Source organism: Chenopodium album, chromosome 11 (assembly GCF_948465745.1).
Source record: "Chenopodium album chromosome 11, dcCheAlbu1.1, whole genome shotgun sequence".
Classification (NCBI taxonomy): Eukaryota; Viridiplantae; Streptophyta; class Magnoliopsida; order Caryophyllales; family Amaranthaceae; genus Chenopodium; species Chenopodium album.
In genome coordinates this window covers 49,931,186-49,945,628 of record NC_137844.1, presented here as the reverse complement: position 1 = coordinate 49,945,628, position 14,443 = coordinate 49,931,186, and the positions used below count along the sequence as shown (strand labels likewise).

General features: G+C 34.8%; 2 protein-coding genes and 1 pseudogene across 2 annotated transcripts; all 3 read right to left on the bottom strand.

Moving 5' to 3' along the window:
* Window positions 1-629: 629 nt before the first annotated feature.
* LOC145566772 (putative zinc finger A20 and AN1 domain-containing stress-associated protein 8) lies at window positions 630-1,076 on the bottom strand. Its single transcript, XM_081626087.1, has one exon. It carries the CDS (start codon window positions 1,074-1,076, stop codon window positions 630-632), a length of 447 nt encoding a protein of 148 aa, XP_081482213.1.
* A 2,059-nt stretch (window positions 1,077-3,135) lies between these two features.
* LOC145566771 (zinc finger A20 and AN1 domain-containing stress-associated protein 9-like) lies at window positions 3,136-3,597 on the bottom strand. The gene has a single exon (XM_081626086.1). It carries the CDS (start codon window positions 3,595-3,597, stop codon window positions 3,136-3,138), a length of 462 nt encoding a protein of 153 aa, XP_081482212.1.
* Window positions 3,598-6,927: 3,330 nt separating this feature from the next.
* On the bottom strand, window positions 6,928-7,401 carry LOC145566770 (zinc finger A20 and AN1 domain-containing stress-associated protein 7 pseudogene; annotated as a pseudogene).
* Between the last annotated feature and the right edge of the window lie 7,042 nt (window positions 7,402-14,443).

Genomic DNA, 14,443 nt, shown 5'->3' with positions numbered 1-14,443 from the left:
TGTATTCTGGGGTTACTTGTATGGAACACTTGAATGGGTTGAGTAACCGCCCCAGACCAAAATCTCGTACCAAACCAATAACACCCTACAAGTAACCCCTGACCAAAACTAGTAACACCAATACAAGTAACCCCATAATACAAGTAATACCTACAAGTAACCTCTGACCAAAACCAGTAACACCCATACAAGTAACCCCGGAATACAGGTAACACCTACAAGTAACCCCTGACAAAACCAGTAACACCCATACAAGTAACCCCAGAAACAAGTAACACCTATAGTAACACCATACAAGTAACCCCTGCCGCACCATGTGGCCAGCCGCATACAAAAATTTGTGTTTACTTTAACAATACTTTTTACCAATATATAAAAAACATATGTTGTCATGTAAAATAATTTTGGATTAATAAATATATATAGTCAAATGTGTGCATTAACATGTGTGTTAGTGTTGTGATTTTTATGAAATAAAAGGAGTATATTATTGCTCTCTTCTCTCTCTAGTTTCAAATTTTGTGATGCCCATTAAATTTTTTTTTTTTTAATTATCCAATAATAAGGGATAAAATATTTTATTGTTAAATTACGTACAAAATACACTTTGTAGTTTAGGGTCGGGGCCCCTATTTAAGGTTTTGCTCCGGGCCCCAAAAATGTCTGAGACGGCACTGAGCAACACCAGCAGCTTTGTGATCGAACGTGCACGTATGTTCTTCAGGGTACCTATGAGATCCACAGAAAGTACTCCCACACTTGCACTTGAACCCTAACATTCCAACCTTGTTGTTACACATCTCACACCCGTTTTTAGTCGCCTTCTTCGAACACGACTCCTCCGCAACAACAGCCTCTTCCTTTTCTTTATCGTCAGACAAAGACAACAAACTTGAGGGCTTCTCCAAACTTGTTGTCACCAAACTTAAGGGTTTGAGACATAATTCTTTGTAACACTTTGAGCATAGATTCTTTGTCGCCTTGGTCCCGAAGAAACCACACCCGTTAGCGCAGTGTATTGGATCGTTTGATTGCAACAAACTCGTTTCGTTATTGTTCTTCATCATCTTCTCCATGTTGAAATCGCGGTTTTGTTCACTTTTCTACGTGAAAATCTTTGAGGGTTTTGGTCGAAGTATACGAAGATGGTATATTGGTATTATATGGTTTTAAGATTATGGATTTTAGGGTGTTTACCTCCAATTTATAATGAGAAAAAGTCGGTTTAGTAATGGTTTCATTGTTTGGGATTGATGACTTTCCTATTATAAGCTTCTTTGAATTTCTTATTACTTCTTTTACAAGTAAAAAACCATTCAGATAAAATCGGATAAAATTTTTTTAGACTGGATAAGTTACAAAAATATTGTTATCTTTTTTTTTTTTTTTTTTTTGGAAGACAAAAAAAAAAAAAAAAAAAAAAACCCTTAGAGTCTTATGAGTTGGGCTGATTAAGGTATGGTTTGGACAAATGTTTTCCGTTAAAAATAAAGCCTTTGCAGACTTTGGGCTTAGTTTCTAGGCCTTAAATGAATGAAGCCCAAAATGTTTGATTGTTCATGTATTCCTGACACTGAGTGGCTGAGTGTACACAAAGAATATTGACAATGATACTATCCTAATATTAGTTTTAAAGGCAATTAATCATGAACTTAAACTATATTTTACAAATATTCTCTAATCTCTTATTTGAACAAAATTGTTAAACGTACTTAAATTGTCTAATGCATGCTACATACTCCCTCCGTTCCTAAATGTTTACCTCATATTCATATTGTGCTTTCTAAAATTTTAGTTGGGTAGAATTGACAAGAGAGAAAAATAATAGGACCTAAATTAATTGTGAGAGTAGAATTGTAGACTTGTGGTCCCTATAAACATATATAATATGAGGCAATTTTTAAAAGACACCTTTTATGATAAATGAGACAAATAAATGGAGCTAGAGTGAGTATTAATCTATGATAACAATAATATGTCGTGATATCCTGCCTACACATTATTCTTTAATAAATATTTTATGTGGAGTAAATTCATAAAAAGTTCAAATATTAGGGCTATTAGCCCATTGAGCCCATAAGTAACAAAATCATGTTTGATTCTAGTACTCCTTGACATGATCTTATAACTAGAGCTATCAAATCTCAAGCTATACTATAGTTGGTGGAAATTTTCATATATGGCATACGTGATTCGTCGCACCTAATATCATAGTTAGTGGTGTGGTTACTATGCAAAGTTCAGGTGTTCAGTGCACCTAAGCTATATTTTAGGGTGTTGCAGCTAATTTTGCCAATTTAATATGATTCAAAGTATGATGTTCAAACTCGAACTTAACTAGTAAAGCTATTTTTACAACGATAAGTACTCCAATCTAATAATCTGTGGTTGAAAATTTGCAATATTATAGATAGATTTGAAAAATAGTGATGGGGTTGTTCATCCCAAATTCTATATGGAAGTAGTAAAGAGGTGAAGGGTTCCTTATAAGTGAAAGCACACTCCAATAGTATGAGGCCTTTTGAAAAGATGTCCAAAAACAAATTCGTACGAGATAGTCCCAAACTGGACAATATCATACTAATGCTTAATGTACGTGCAACCCGTCAAGGTGGGTGACCCGGCCCCAACAAATAGTAATCTAAATTTAATGTTGACATAAGCTTAATCTTGCCAATTACTTATCCATGTACCAACCGTTAAACATTACTGTACAAATTTCACGTATCAAAACACTAAAGATGATGCAAGACACACGTCTTATAGTTATCATTGTTTTGCATTTGAATTTTAATTAAATTCCCGACAATTACAAACATCATTCATATCTCAATGCTTACTCAACGTCTCAACCTTTCATTATCAATAATTTCTTCTAGACTATTCTTCAATAACCAGCATAAAAATCTTAATTTAAGCGTTTGAGTTTTAGGTGACCCAATTTATCAAGTCATAAACAAAACTACATTAATAAACAATGAAAAATAAGGTTAAATAATAGTACTACCAAGAGTGCCAACATAAAAATAGTAAAACTCTATAATTCTCTTAATTCATAAAAACTAATCATCAATCAATTAATCCAAACAAGTGCAAATTTAAATCATAAAACCTAAAAAATTACATTCTAAAATTTCAGATCCTCTGCAGCTTAGTAGCAACAACCTTAGGATTTTGTTTAGCGATGACAACTTGACCAGCAACCTTAAAATCATATGTACAACTATGTTCTTCAGGGAATCTATGGGACCCACAGAAAGTGGACCCACACTTGCACTTAAACCCGACAACTCCGAGCTTCTTGTTACAAATCATACACCTATTCGCCGCCTTTGTCGAACTCTCCGCCGACAAAACCACCGCTTCATCGGACTTCTGTTTCGGTTCCTCACTAACTGATTCATGTATCAATAAAGATGTCGATGATAACGATTTTTCAACGACGGCTCTAACGGTCACGGATTGGTCCTCCTTGAGACGGTGGTCACGGTAACACTTCGAACACATATTCATTGTCGCCGCTGTTCCGAAGAATCCGCAGCCTTTTGCGCAGTATGTCGGGCTTTCTGATTGTCGGGTGTTCATTATGTTCTCCATCTTTCAATCTGAAGTTGTCGGATTATTTCTTGTATGTAATAATTGATGAGTTTTGTTTTGAGAAGAGGTTTAGAAGTTTAATAGAAGGATGATGGGTTTGGTCGTGTGGGTGTGGCAGAGTATTTATAGCAATTTGAATTTGAAGTGACTGGAATTTGATTGTGTAATGAATTGACGGTTTTAACTTTTGTGGGATGTTTCTAGTGTGCACTACCGAGTTCCAAACCGTGTTCAACCGTGTCCGAATTTTGGTAAAGGAAGGCGGTGTACGTTTTGGGATATTATTTTATTCACTTCCCATAGTTTATGTAATTATTGTTTAATGGAAAAACAATTGGAAAAATTTAAAAGAATAAACTCACCTTTGATTCACATGCTCAATATGAGCTAATTAGCTTTGAATATTGTAGGAACGATTTTACCTTTGCCTTCTAATTTTTTAAAACAAATCTTTAACAGTTTTTTAAATTAGTAACCACAACCCTCCCGTCTGCCCCTGCCTATACAATTGCCCCTTCCACACCTTGCCTTCCCCTTCCTTTGCAACCCGTCATTATGAGAGAGATATTTTAACATAAAGTAATGCCTTTTTATTTAATTCACCACGTTTTTCTAGTTGTAAAGGAGAAAACATCCATTTCTCAACATGAGAAACACCTTATGTTTCTCAATGGGGCAAATTCGACATTTTCAATAAATAATAAGTTGGATTTTTTTCGGTGAGGGTGGGGTTTTCGAGGTGGATACCGCCATTTTGGGGTGGGGGTGCTAAGGAAGGCGGCTGGGCGTGTGGCTGTCAATGAAGGTGGTTGTATTGTGGTGGTTAGGGTGGGAGAAGAAAGGTTAGAGGAAAAACTATTTTTTTTTTTTAATATAAAAATAACAAAATTAACTTGTTAAACATGTTATGGGTTAAAAAGCTTGTTTTGAGATAGTAGAGGGTAAAGATAGGCTCCTTCCCATAATACTCAAAGGTTGGCTCATTTTGAGCAGGTCGAGCAAAGTTGGAATTATTCTTTTAAATTTTTTCAAAATTATAAAGTCTTATGATTATATATATACATATATATATATATATATATATATATATATATATATATATATATATATATATATATATATATATATATATATATATATATATATATACTACCTCCGTTACAGGTTATGTGCAGCTAGGCCACAACAGCAACACTTGATATTACAATTTTTCGCCAAGTGTTGCGCCATGTAGGAGATAAACATGTATTATTGTGACATATGTGATGCTAAGTAAGCGTCTTTTGGATAGATTTTTTAAGATAAAATTGTTGTATAGAGTTATATTATCGATAGAATTCTAATATTTCATATGTACAAAATTAATCATAACTTTTAATAATTATCCTGTAATTCAATTCTATTTCCATGATCAAATTCTTTTTAAAAAGTTCTTTGATATAAGATCCATTTATAATATATTTTAATTAAAAATAGAAATCTAAAAAATAAGTTTTAATCAGAAAAAATAATTTTAGTTTAGTAAAAATACTTTCAGTTCATTAGAAATAAATTAAGTACAATAACAAATTTCAAGCTAATAATAACATATATATCTTTTTACAAATAAAACTACAAAAAAAAATACACTATTATATAAATAAACAACATGATATCAATGTCTAAATGTTTTACATTATCAAAAGGAGATATATGATTGTATTTAAAGTTTAGGATAATCTGAACATCGGAGTAACAATCAACTTTTGTCATACTACCAGAACTATAAAAGTATACCACTGTTTCGTTTTATAATACAATATCTCTTTGGGATTTTACATAGCCAACACAGGAATTAAGAAAGTTGTCGATTCCTTAGAATAAAAATAAAAAATAAAAAATGATGACAATGAACTCATCAAAAAAAGGGTAATAATGTAAAAAAGTACAACATTTAAATAGAAAGGGACATCAAGATGTAGAAAGTAGATCTTTCCTCAAAATATCTTAAATCAAAAGAGATTATTTCTCTTTATAAAATATGATTTGTGTCAATGATATGTGTCAAGTGTTGGTAATTGGGACAAGAAGTTTATCCTAAACTTTAATAAACAAAGTGATCACCCTAGTACAAAACTAGTAGGTTCTTATACATGCAACACATCTATTATATGGACTTTTTATAAAAATACCAACTTTCGAAACACCCCATGTTTCTCATGTTGGTTGTTGATGTTATTGGTGGGCAGTCGAGGGTGCTGTGGTTATTAAGGTTAAAGTGTGGGGGTAGAAATTGGTGGGGTTTATGGGGTGGGCTATTATATTTCAAGGTGGCTTTGGAGATTTTAGGGTGGCTAGGGTTTTCAAGGTGGCGGGGTGGGAATATGTGGTTGATGATCTTAAGGTTAATTAATTGCAATTTTTTACAGCAATTTGACACCCAATTTTTACAATTTCGGGTTTTAATTGCAGCAATTTGGCAAAGAGGAGAGAGAAAATGGGTGAAGTAGAGATATGATTGTTGGTGATGTGTGATTTGGCTTGGAGAAGAAGCTAAGAAAAGAGGAGAGAGAAAATGGGTGGAATAAATATATGTTGTTGGTGATGTGTGGTTTGGCTTGAAGAAAAAGCTAAGAAAAGGGGAGAGAGAAGACTTGTGGTAATTTTTTTAAAAATATAATAGAAATTGTGGCTGGCCACGCCGCGTGACCAGCCACACACAAAAATTTGTGATTTTGGTTTACCCATGATCGAGACATAGAAAGTATATCTTACCTCAAAATATCTTAAATAAAAAAAGATTATTCCTTTTTATAAAATATGATTTGTATCAATGATATACTACCTCCATTACATATTATTTGCACCGATTTGACATAAAGTAGAGAGGGAAAATATCTAATCGTTACAAATAATATGTAATAAATGTGGGTATGTTAAGTGTTGGTAATTGGGACAAAAAGTTTATCCTAAACTTTAATAAAGTAAGTGATCACCCAAACACAAAACTAGTATACATGCAAGACATCTATTGTATGGACTTTTTCTTTACTCAAACTCTTTTTGGTAATTCTTACTCCCTTAATATCATTAATTTCTTCAAAACTTTACTTCAATAATCAACCTACAAATGGCTCGGTTGTTCAAGACTTCAAGTAATAAACAAAATTTTGAAACAACAAATAATCAAAAAATTAATCCTACAAAAACCAAAGAACATCATAATGTACATCCACTAAATCTCTAAAATTTTCTTTATTTATAAAAACTAATCACCAATCAAAACAATCCAAACACATACACACAGCGTTAATCTATACCATAAAACCTAATTAAAAAAAATCTAAAATTTCAGATCTTGTGCAACTTATCAGCAAAAACCTTGGGATTTTGTTTAGCGATGACAACTTCAGCAGCAACCTTAAAATCATATATACAACTATGTTCTTCGGGAAATCTATGGGACCCACAGAAAGTGGACCCACACTTACACTTAAAACCGACAACTCCGACCTTCTTGTTGCAACTCATACACTTATTCACCGCCTTTGTGGAACTCTCTGCCTCCTTCTCCGCCGACACAACCACCGCTTCATCTGACTTATGTTTCGGTTCCTCACTTACTGACTCATGTGTCAACAAAGATGTCGATGATAACGATTTTTCAACGACGGCTCTAACGGTCACGGATTGGTCCTCCTTGAGACGGTGGTCACGGTAACACTTCGAACACATGTTCATTGTCGCCGCTGTTCCGAAGAATCCGCAGCCTTTTGCGCAGTGTGTCGGGGTTTCTGATTGTCGGATGTTCATCATGTTCTCCATCTTTGAATCTGAGTTATTGAGAATTTATGTTTTATTTTGAGAGAGGTTTTGAGGTATGAATGTCTAATGGAAGATGTAGAGAGTTGATGTGTTGAGAGAGCATTTATAGGAACGAAAGTTGAAGAGTGGTAGAATTTTGTTTTGGGTAGAATTTGATTATTTTACTCAAGATGTTTCTAGAACGAATAGAGTTACTCAAGAAAACACGCTTAAGAAACAAAAAGGCTTTGATTACCTGTTTTGTTTGTGGTCGCTTCACAACTTGGGCTACTAGGAGAAGGATTCGAACCAAGAATAAAAAGTTATCCAATTTGACATGGGTATAAGACACCCGATTTGAAAGTCCGACAATTGAGTGAGGTTTTAAGGAAATTTTAAAATTAAATAATTGATGCGCAATAATAATTCGGAATTTATGTCAAAAAAAAAAAAAAAAAAAAAATTCGATAAGAATGTTAAAGGGCAGAGCAAGCAAAAAGGTCGTGTCGTGTTGTGTTCGTGCAGTGTTAGATTTTGTGTCAATTTCGTGTTGTTCACAAAATTTATTAAAAACTATGTAAAATATAGGATACTTACATACTTTGACCACTTTATTTAAATAGGTCGGGTTCAGGTTGGTTTTCGTGTCGTGTCGACCTCGTGCTTTCTCTTAATTAGTAACTTTGTGTTCGTACCGTATCGGTTTCGGTTATGTTGTCGTATCGTGTCAAAGATTGTAAGCTCTAGTTAAAGGTGATCAAAACTCGGGCTAGGTTGGATCTTAACATCAAATCTCATTCCAAATTACGGAGTAGCAAAAATGTGTCGAACTTTTTTCAGACCAAGTTTATTTATTTTTTTATTTTTTATTTTTTTTATTATTTACAAAAGATGAGTTTTAAGGCTTGTTCAAACCCGCAATTCTTCAAGGTTGAGCTATAGTTGACCACCACTAATAAATCACTAACATTGGTGAAATTGATTATGTATATAGCACAAAATAAAGTCAAACCAATGCAATTAAAAAATAAAAGAAATATATTTCTCGAAAACCTAAACCCCTAAATTTTTTGCTTTATCACATTATAGCCTAAGTAGATAGTAATTGTATTACTCAGTAATATAGTCTTATTAACATGTACGGAGTAGTCTTATTAAATACTGTTAGTTTAGATGAACTACTACAAGAGGGGGGTGAATAGTAGTAGGTTCCAATCGCGAAACTTAAGCGGAAATTAAAAACAAACGCAAAAGGAACTTAAAGCACACAGCAATTTTACGAGGAAACCATCCAGTGCCTAGCTGGAAGTAAAACCTCGGCCCTATAGGGACTTACAAACAAATTTCACTATAATATATAGGTAACTCTCCTAGTACAACCTATTACACGGACCTTTGCTTCACAAGTTCCTCCACGGACACTTGCTAATTGATAAGAACCTATCCTATCAGACCTAAGACACACTCAGGCACCTTTTTCGACCCAAGACACACTCAGGTTCCTTTCTCGACCTAAGACACACTCAGGCACCTTTTTCGACCCAAGACACACTCAGGTTCCTTTCTCGACCTAAGACACACTCAGGTTCCTTTTTCCTACTATGCACCCCAAGACACACTCGAAGTGACTCACTACCACTCAAATTTTAGAGAATTCAAACTCTTACACTCAAACGTGAATTTAAGAGAATTCACAATCTCACCCCAAAATCCAAAACACTCAAACCCTTTTTCCCATTACAAGATCTCATTGAATAAATCTAAATACATATATATGAATAAAGAGATAAAACTAATATGTTGGACACTCGAGATCTGTCTGGAACTCACTGGACGAACTATAACCAAAACCTGATAGGAACTTTGACCAGGAGGACTGACTTAGCTTCGTGGTGAAGGATAAAACCATTAAGCACGACCACTCCACTTCATCAGCCTCAACTTTGAATGAATACATATGAGCATATTTATAGTACACTCAAATTATTCATTTCACCTTGAAAAAGATAGGTTTTATGAAAAGATAAGTTTAAAAGATATTTTCTAAAACAAGTCTTCCGAAAATATATCTTTTTGTTAAGAATAAAATCTGTCAATAATAAAAAGATATAATTAATATAAAATCAGATTTTATTGAAAACTTATCTTTTTGTTTAAAAATACTTTTTAAACAACTTATCTTTTTCCAAAAGGAATTTATTAGAAAATAAATATCTTTATTCAGTAAAACTAAATCCCTAAAAGATATGCACGTATTAGATAAATATCTATCATTAAAACTGACTTTTAAAGACGTGCATACCTAAGTTCATATTAGGTTTAGAACTTCTGACAGTCTCTGAGTTCCTGACAAGTTAGTAACTCTAATTTCATTGACTTTCTGGAGTTCACCTTGGTTCTATTTAAACTTGTTCCAGACCGACTTTTATGTCCAACATACTTACATGAATCCTAGAGCAATATACTTCTATTTCTCCGTCTTCATGTTGCTTCTCTGAGATTCTTGTTCTGGAATTCTGTAGTCTTGATGTATTCTGGATCTCAGGATTTGCCCCAGCATTACACCGGAACCAGGTCGTTACACCCGTTTTGAAGTTCTTGTTAGGAAACTTCGGGAAGTTCCATTACTGGAACTCTTCTTCTGTATTTACTTGTCCTCATGGATCTTCTAAAGTTCCTTTGTCTCAGTTCCTACTTCAGCTCCCAATGGTTACTGAACCTGCGAACATCACAACACTAGAAAATCCTTATTAGATGGAAGTTTGCTCAATCATAACTATCATCATCAAAACCTCAAAAGGTTCAACAAGTTGCCCCCTTTTTGATGATGACAAACTGAGCAAACTTCTGAGGATAACAAAGTAAAACAGAAGGTTAGTTTTTTCATTTATAAAAACAATAAAGAAAACTAAACTAAATTAAAAGACTCCTACACATACATGACCTATATATGCATAGGATACTTACCTCGTGAAGCTAACATATGCAAACACCTATTTACATAGTTACCTTCATGGTTCCTTAGCCATCATCATACTTATCAACCATAACACTCATCATTGTTCTTGTTCCCTTATTGCTTATCCTATATTGCTTAAGTTCCTGATATATACCTGACGTTACCTAGGTTCCTTGTTCCAAGCATAACTTGTTCTTTCTATGCACATCTAAACAAACATGTTAGATAGATAATCATCATTAGTTTATAATCATCAAAACCTAATTACTCAACAAATACTTGTAGTTGATCACCTATAGTAAATCGCTAACATTGGTCTACTTTATATTTTTCATCAAAACTCTTTAGTTGTAGTGGAGCGAGCCCCATTTAATAAGGCTCAAAGCTGACATACAAAATTTGTACTACCTCCGATTTTTATTATTAGTAACTTTAGAATATTTTAAGGGGGTGTTAAATACCGCAATTCAAAATGATCAAAACCGCTAACATTTAATGTGAATTGACAACCATACCCTTAGTACTTCACCACTATCTTCCCTCTTGCCACCAATCACTAACACTTTGATACCACCACCCTAATTGACGACTAACACCACCACCACACTGATCGGCGACGACGACCACCACCACAACCACCCTGACCGGCGTTGACCACCACCACCACCCTGAACGGTGACCCACCACATCCCCCTTAAAAATGACCCACCACCTTCCCTCTTTGGCGGAAAGGTGGTGGTTTTTTTTTTCTGACAACCGTACCAACCGGAGCTCAAAACCAGTTACCGGGCTCGATAACCGGTTTTGGGCTCCGGTTACCATGGAATCGGTTAAGGTGCACGGTAACCGGAGCCCAAAACCGGTTACCGTGCGTGGTAACCGGAGCCCAAAATCGGTTACCGTGCATGGTAACCGGTTTTGGACTCTGGTTATCGCGCACGGTAACCGATTTTGGGCTCCGGTTACGGCGGTTGCTTGAAATAAAAAAAATATATTAAACCACCACCTTTCCGCCGGCGAGGGAAGGTGGTGGGTCGTCATAGAGGAGGGTATGGTGGGTCGCCGATCAGGGTGGTGGTGGTCATCGCCGATTGGAAGGGGTTGTGGGTCGCCGGGAGGATAAGGGATGGTGAAGTAATAAGGGTACGATTGTCCATTCACACCAAATGTTGGCGGTGGTGATCATTTTTGTTGGCAGTGTTTAGCAATGGGTTATTTTGAATCTCACAAATAATACTCCAAAATTACAAATAACAAAAATCAGAGGTCATATATATATATATATATATATATATATATATATATATATATATATATATATATTTTCCTTTGTAGTTTGCCTTATATATAACCTATACTTCCAACAAATACAACTCGTTAACGTGTGAACATATGGCGACTAAGCTAACTAGCTAAGGCATGACACCCAACACGCTGCCAAATTGCAATACGATTAAAGAAGTGTGATCTTCACGTTAAATTAAACCCTATTGTAGGACCTTGCACGACTAATGGCACGTTGTTTAACAGTATGTATATGTACAATTTTACTAGATTCCATGTTGTAGACACCTAAAAATGTCTCCCCAAAACCAAACTTGATGATGAACAATCTTTCACCGTCATTATTGGTCGAGTTGAGTATTTAATCTTTGGAGTGCTTAAATCCATGTTTTAATTCAATATATTTCATAAACCAATCCATTTCCTAGCTCATTTTCCTAAATCATAACTTGTTTCCCACTTTTCGTGTCCACATCGCAAAACCGAGAGAAACTGATTTTTTGGTCTTATAATTTTGATGCAATTATTATTTGGTTGGATAGTCCTTGAAATAAGCTTTCCAACAATATATCATAAGCCCAATTCCGATTTAAAACAAAGAAGATATGAGCCAAACAATAAACTCGGCCCAAAACCGACACCCTTCTACTAAAACGGCCATATATTAAAATCTACAAATTATTTTGACCTGATTCTAATTGGGTTGGAAAATAGACTTGATAATCTTTCCAATGATATATTATATGCCTTATTACGAGTTACGGATCAAAAGTTATCGTAGTTATAAAAACGCGTAAAAAACTGGAATTACCTCAGATTAACTAAAACTGCCGCGTCACGGGAGATGATGACGTGGCACGGGGCATGGTACCATGACACGGGATTTTTCACCCGACACGGTGCTTTCCTGTGTCTTTTCTGCGTTTCTTTCCCACACGCTTAAGAATCTGGACGCAAAAACTCCACCGTGTCACGGGAAAAAGTGCCACGCCACGGGAAGTATTGTCGCGTCACGGCATATTTTCCCGTGTCACGGTGCACATCCTGTGACACAGGATTGCTCCGTGTTTTATCCACGTAATCCCTAAACGCGTTTTATCGTCTGTAGGTTTGTTTCTGTCCCGCGTCACACCAAATTACCCCGCGTCACACTAAAGTGTACCGGGTCACGTCATACTTTGCCGTGTCGCGGCATGCTTTGCCGTGTCACGAAAAACTTTCTTAGGGTTTTTATCTTTTTAGGGTTCCGTGTGTTCCTCCTGCTCATTTTCCCTATAAATACTCCCCTCCTTTCTACAGTTCGGGGCACCAAATCATTTTCCCTTCCTCTCTTTTACACCAAAAATCATTCTCTTCTCTCTCTCTCTCATATTCTAAGCCTTAAACCTATATTCCTAATTACACCATTCTTCCTTAAGTACTCCAAGGAGTCCATACTTAACCCGAGGTTCCATCCTTAAGCCAAGGCGTGAAAGGTATAATTGACTGAGGGTTTGGACCAAATCAAATCTACATTTATTTAATTTAATTTTCATTTGATTTATATATTTTTTATTGAAGTTACTAACAATTTAATTTAATTTTCATTTGATTTATATTTTTTTATTAAAGTTACTAACAATTTATTCATGATGTATCAATTTTAAGGAACGCGTGTAATGTGAGTAATTAATTAATTTAATTACTTATTTTATTTTAATATTGCTAGTATCATAATTAGGTTATTTTATATTTGATTTGACTAACGCTATTATTGTTAAATTTCTTCCAATATTGATGTTTATTCTATTATTGTTATGATCACCATATAGCATGTTTAAAGGGAATATGTAATTGAAAGTCACGCCTACACATTTAGATTTGCAAGAGCTTCTTAAATGCATGTTTAAGTTTCAATATATTATTTGCCGGTTGGTCAGCATGCTTGTTAGCTGATCGCCCCTTGGAAATGCTTGCTAGAAGATTGCCTTTCGAAATCCATGCAGCTTAAATTAAATATATCAGCATTTATCTCACTTTAACCCATTTCTTAGTTATATCTTTCCCTAATACTGTAAAATATTTGGGAGAATATATGATATACTTATATCTTATATGTATATTACGTGTCTACATGAGAATCAAGGTTAGCCTAGTTGATTGGAGACTCTCTTTTCACCCATGTGAAAGGGTTCGATTCTCCCCCAAACAATTCAAGTAGGATCCCTAATTTCTCCCCTACTTGCAAGCGAGGAATTCTTCTTAAAAAAAAAAACTATGTGTCTACGTACTATATTGATATATATGCACTTGTTTGCCATTTCGTATTAGTATTAGTTGTCTATATTACATGTAGTAAGACTAGTAAGATTTTTGAGTATAGATCATGGACAGTTTCTATTATCCAATTAGTTGTTAAAGATTCTCATATTCGGAGATCCTCATCTACTCCTCCTTCTCATTCTCCAACAAACACTAACATGGTTGCCTGGGAGGCGCCACCAACAAATTTCTACAAACTCAATTTTGACGGTTCAATACTCAACAAGTTTTAGGAGCTCGCGCTTTCAACCTCGGCACCATCAAGGTTTTCATAACAGAGGTCATGGCTCTTCATAAAGGCATTCTTCTAGCTCTTGAGCGTGGGATAAAAAATATTATAATTGAAGGTGATAATAATCTTTTAGTAATCAATTCTGTTAAAGTCATCTGGTCAACACCATTGCAAATTGATCATATTGTTAAAGACATTTGTTCTCTTCTTAGCAATTTCAATAACTAGAGCATTCATCATATTTTTTGAGAGGCAAATCAAGTTCTTGCTATAATCTATACTACAGT

Bases quoted from the DNA above. Each gene is read 5' to 3' on its own strand.
- LOC145566772 (XM_081626087.1), bottom strand. From the start codon at position 1,076: ATGGAGAAGATGATGAAGAACAATAACGAAACGAGTTTGTTGCAATCA.
- LOC145566771 (XM_081626086.1), bottom strand. From the start codon at position 3,597: ATGGAGAACATAATGAACACCCGACAATCAGAAAGCCCGACATACTGC.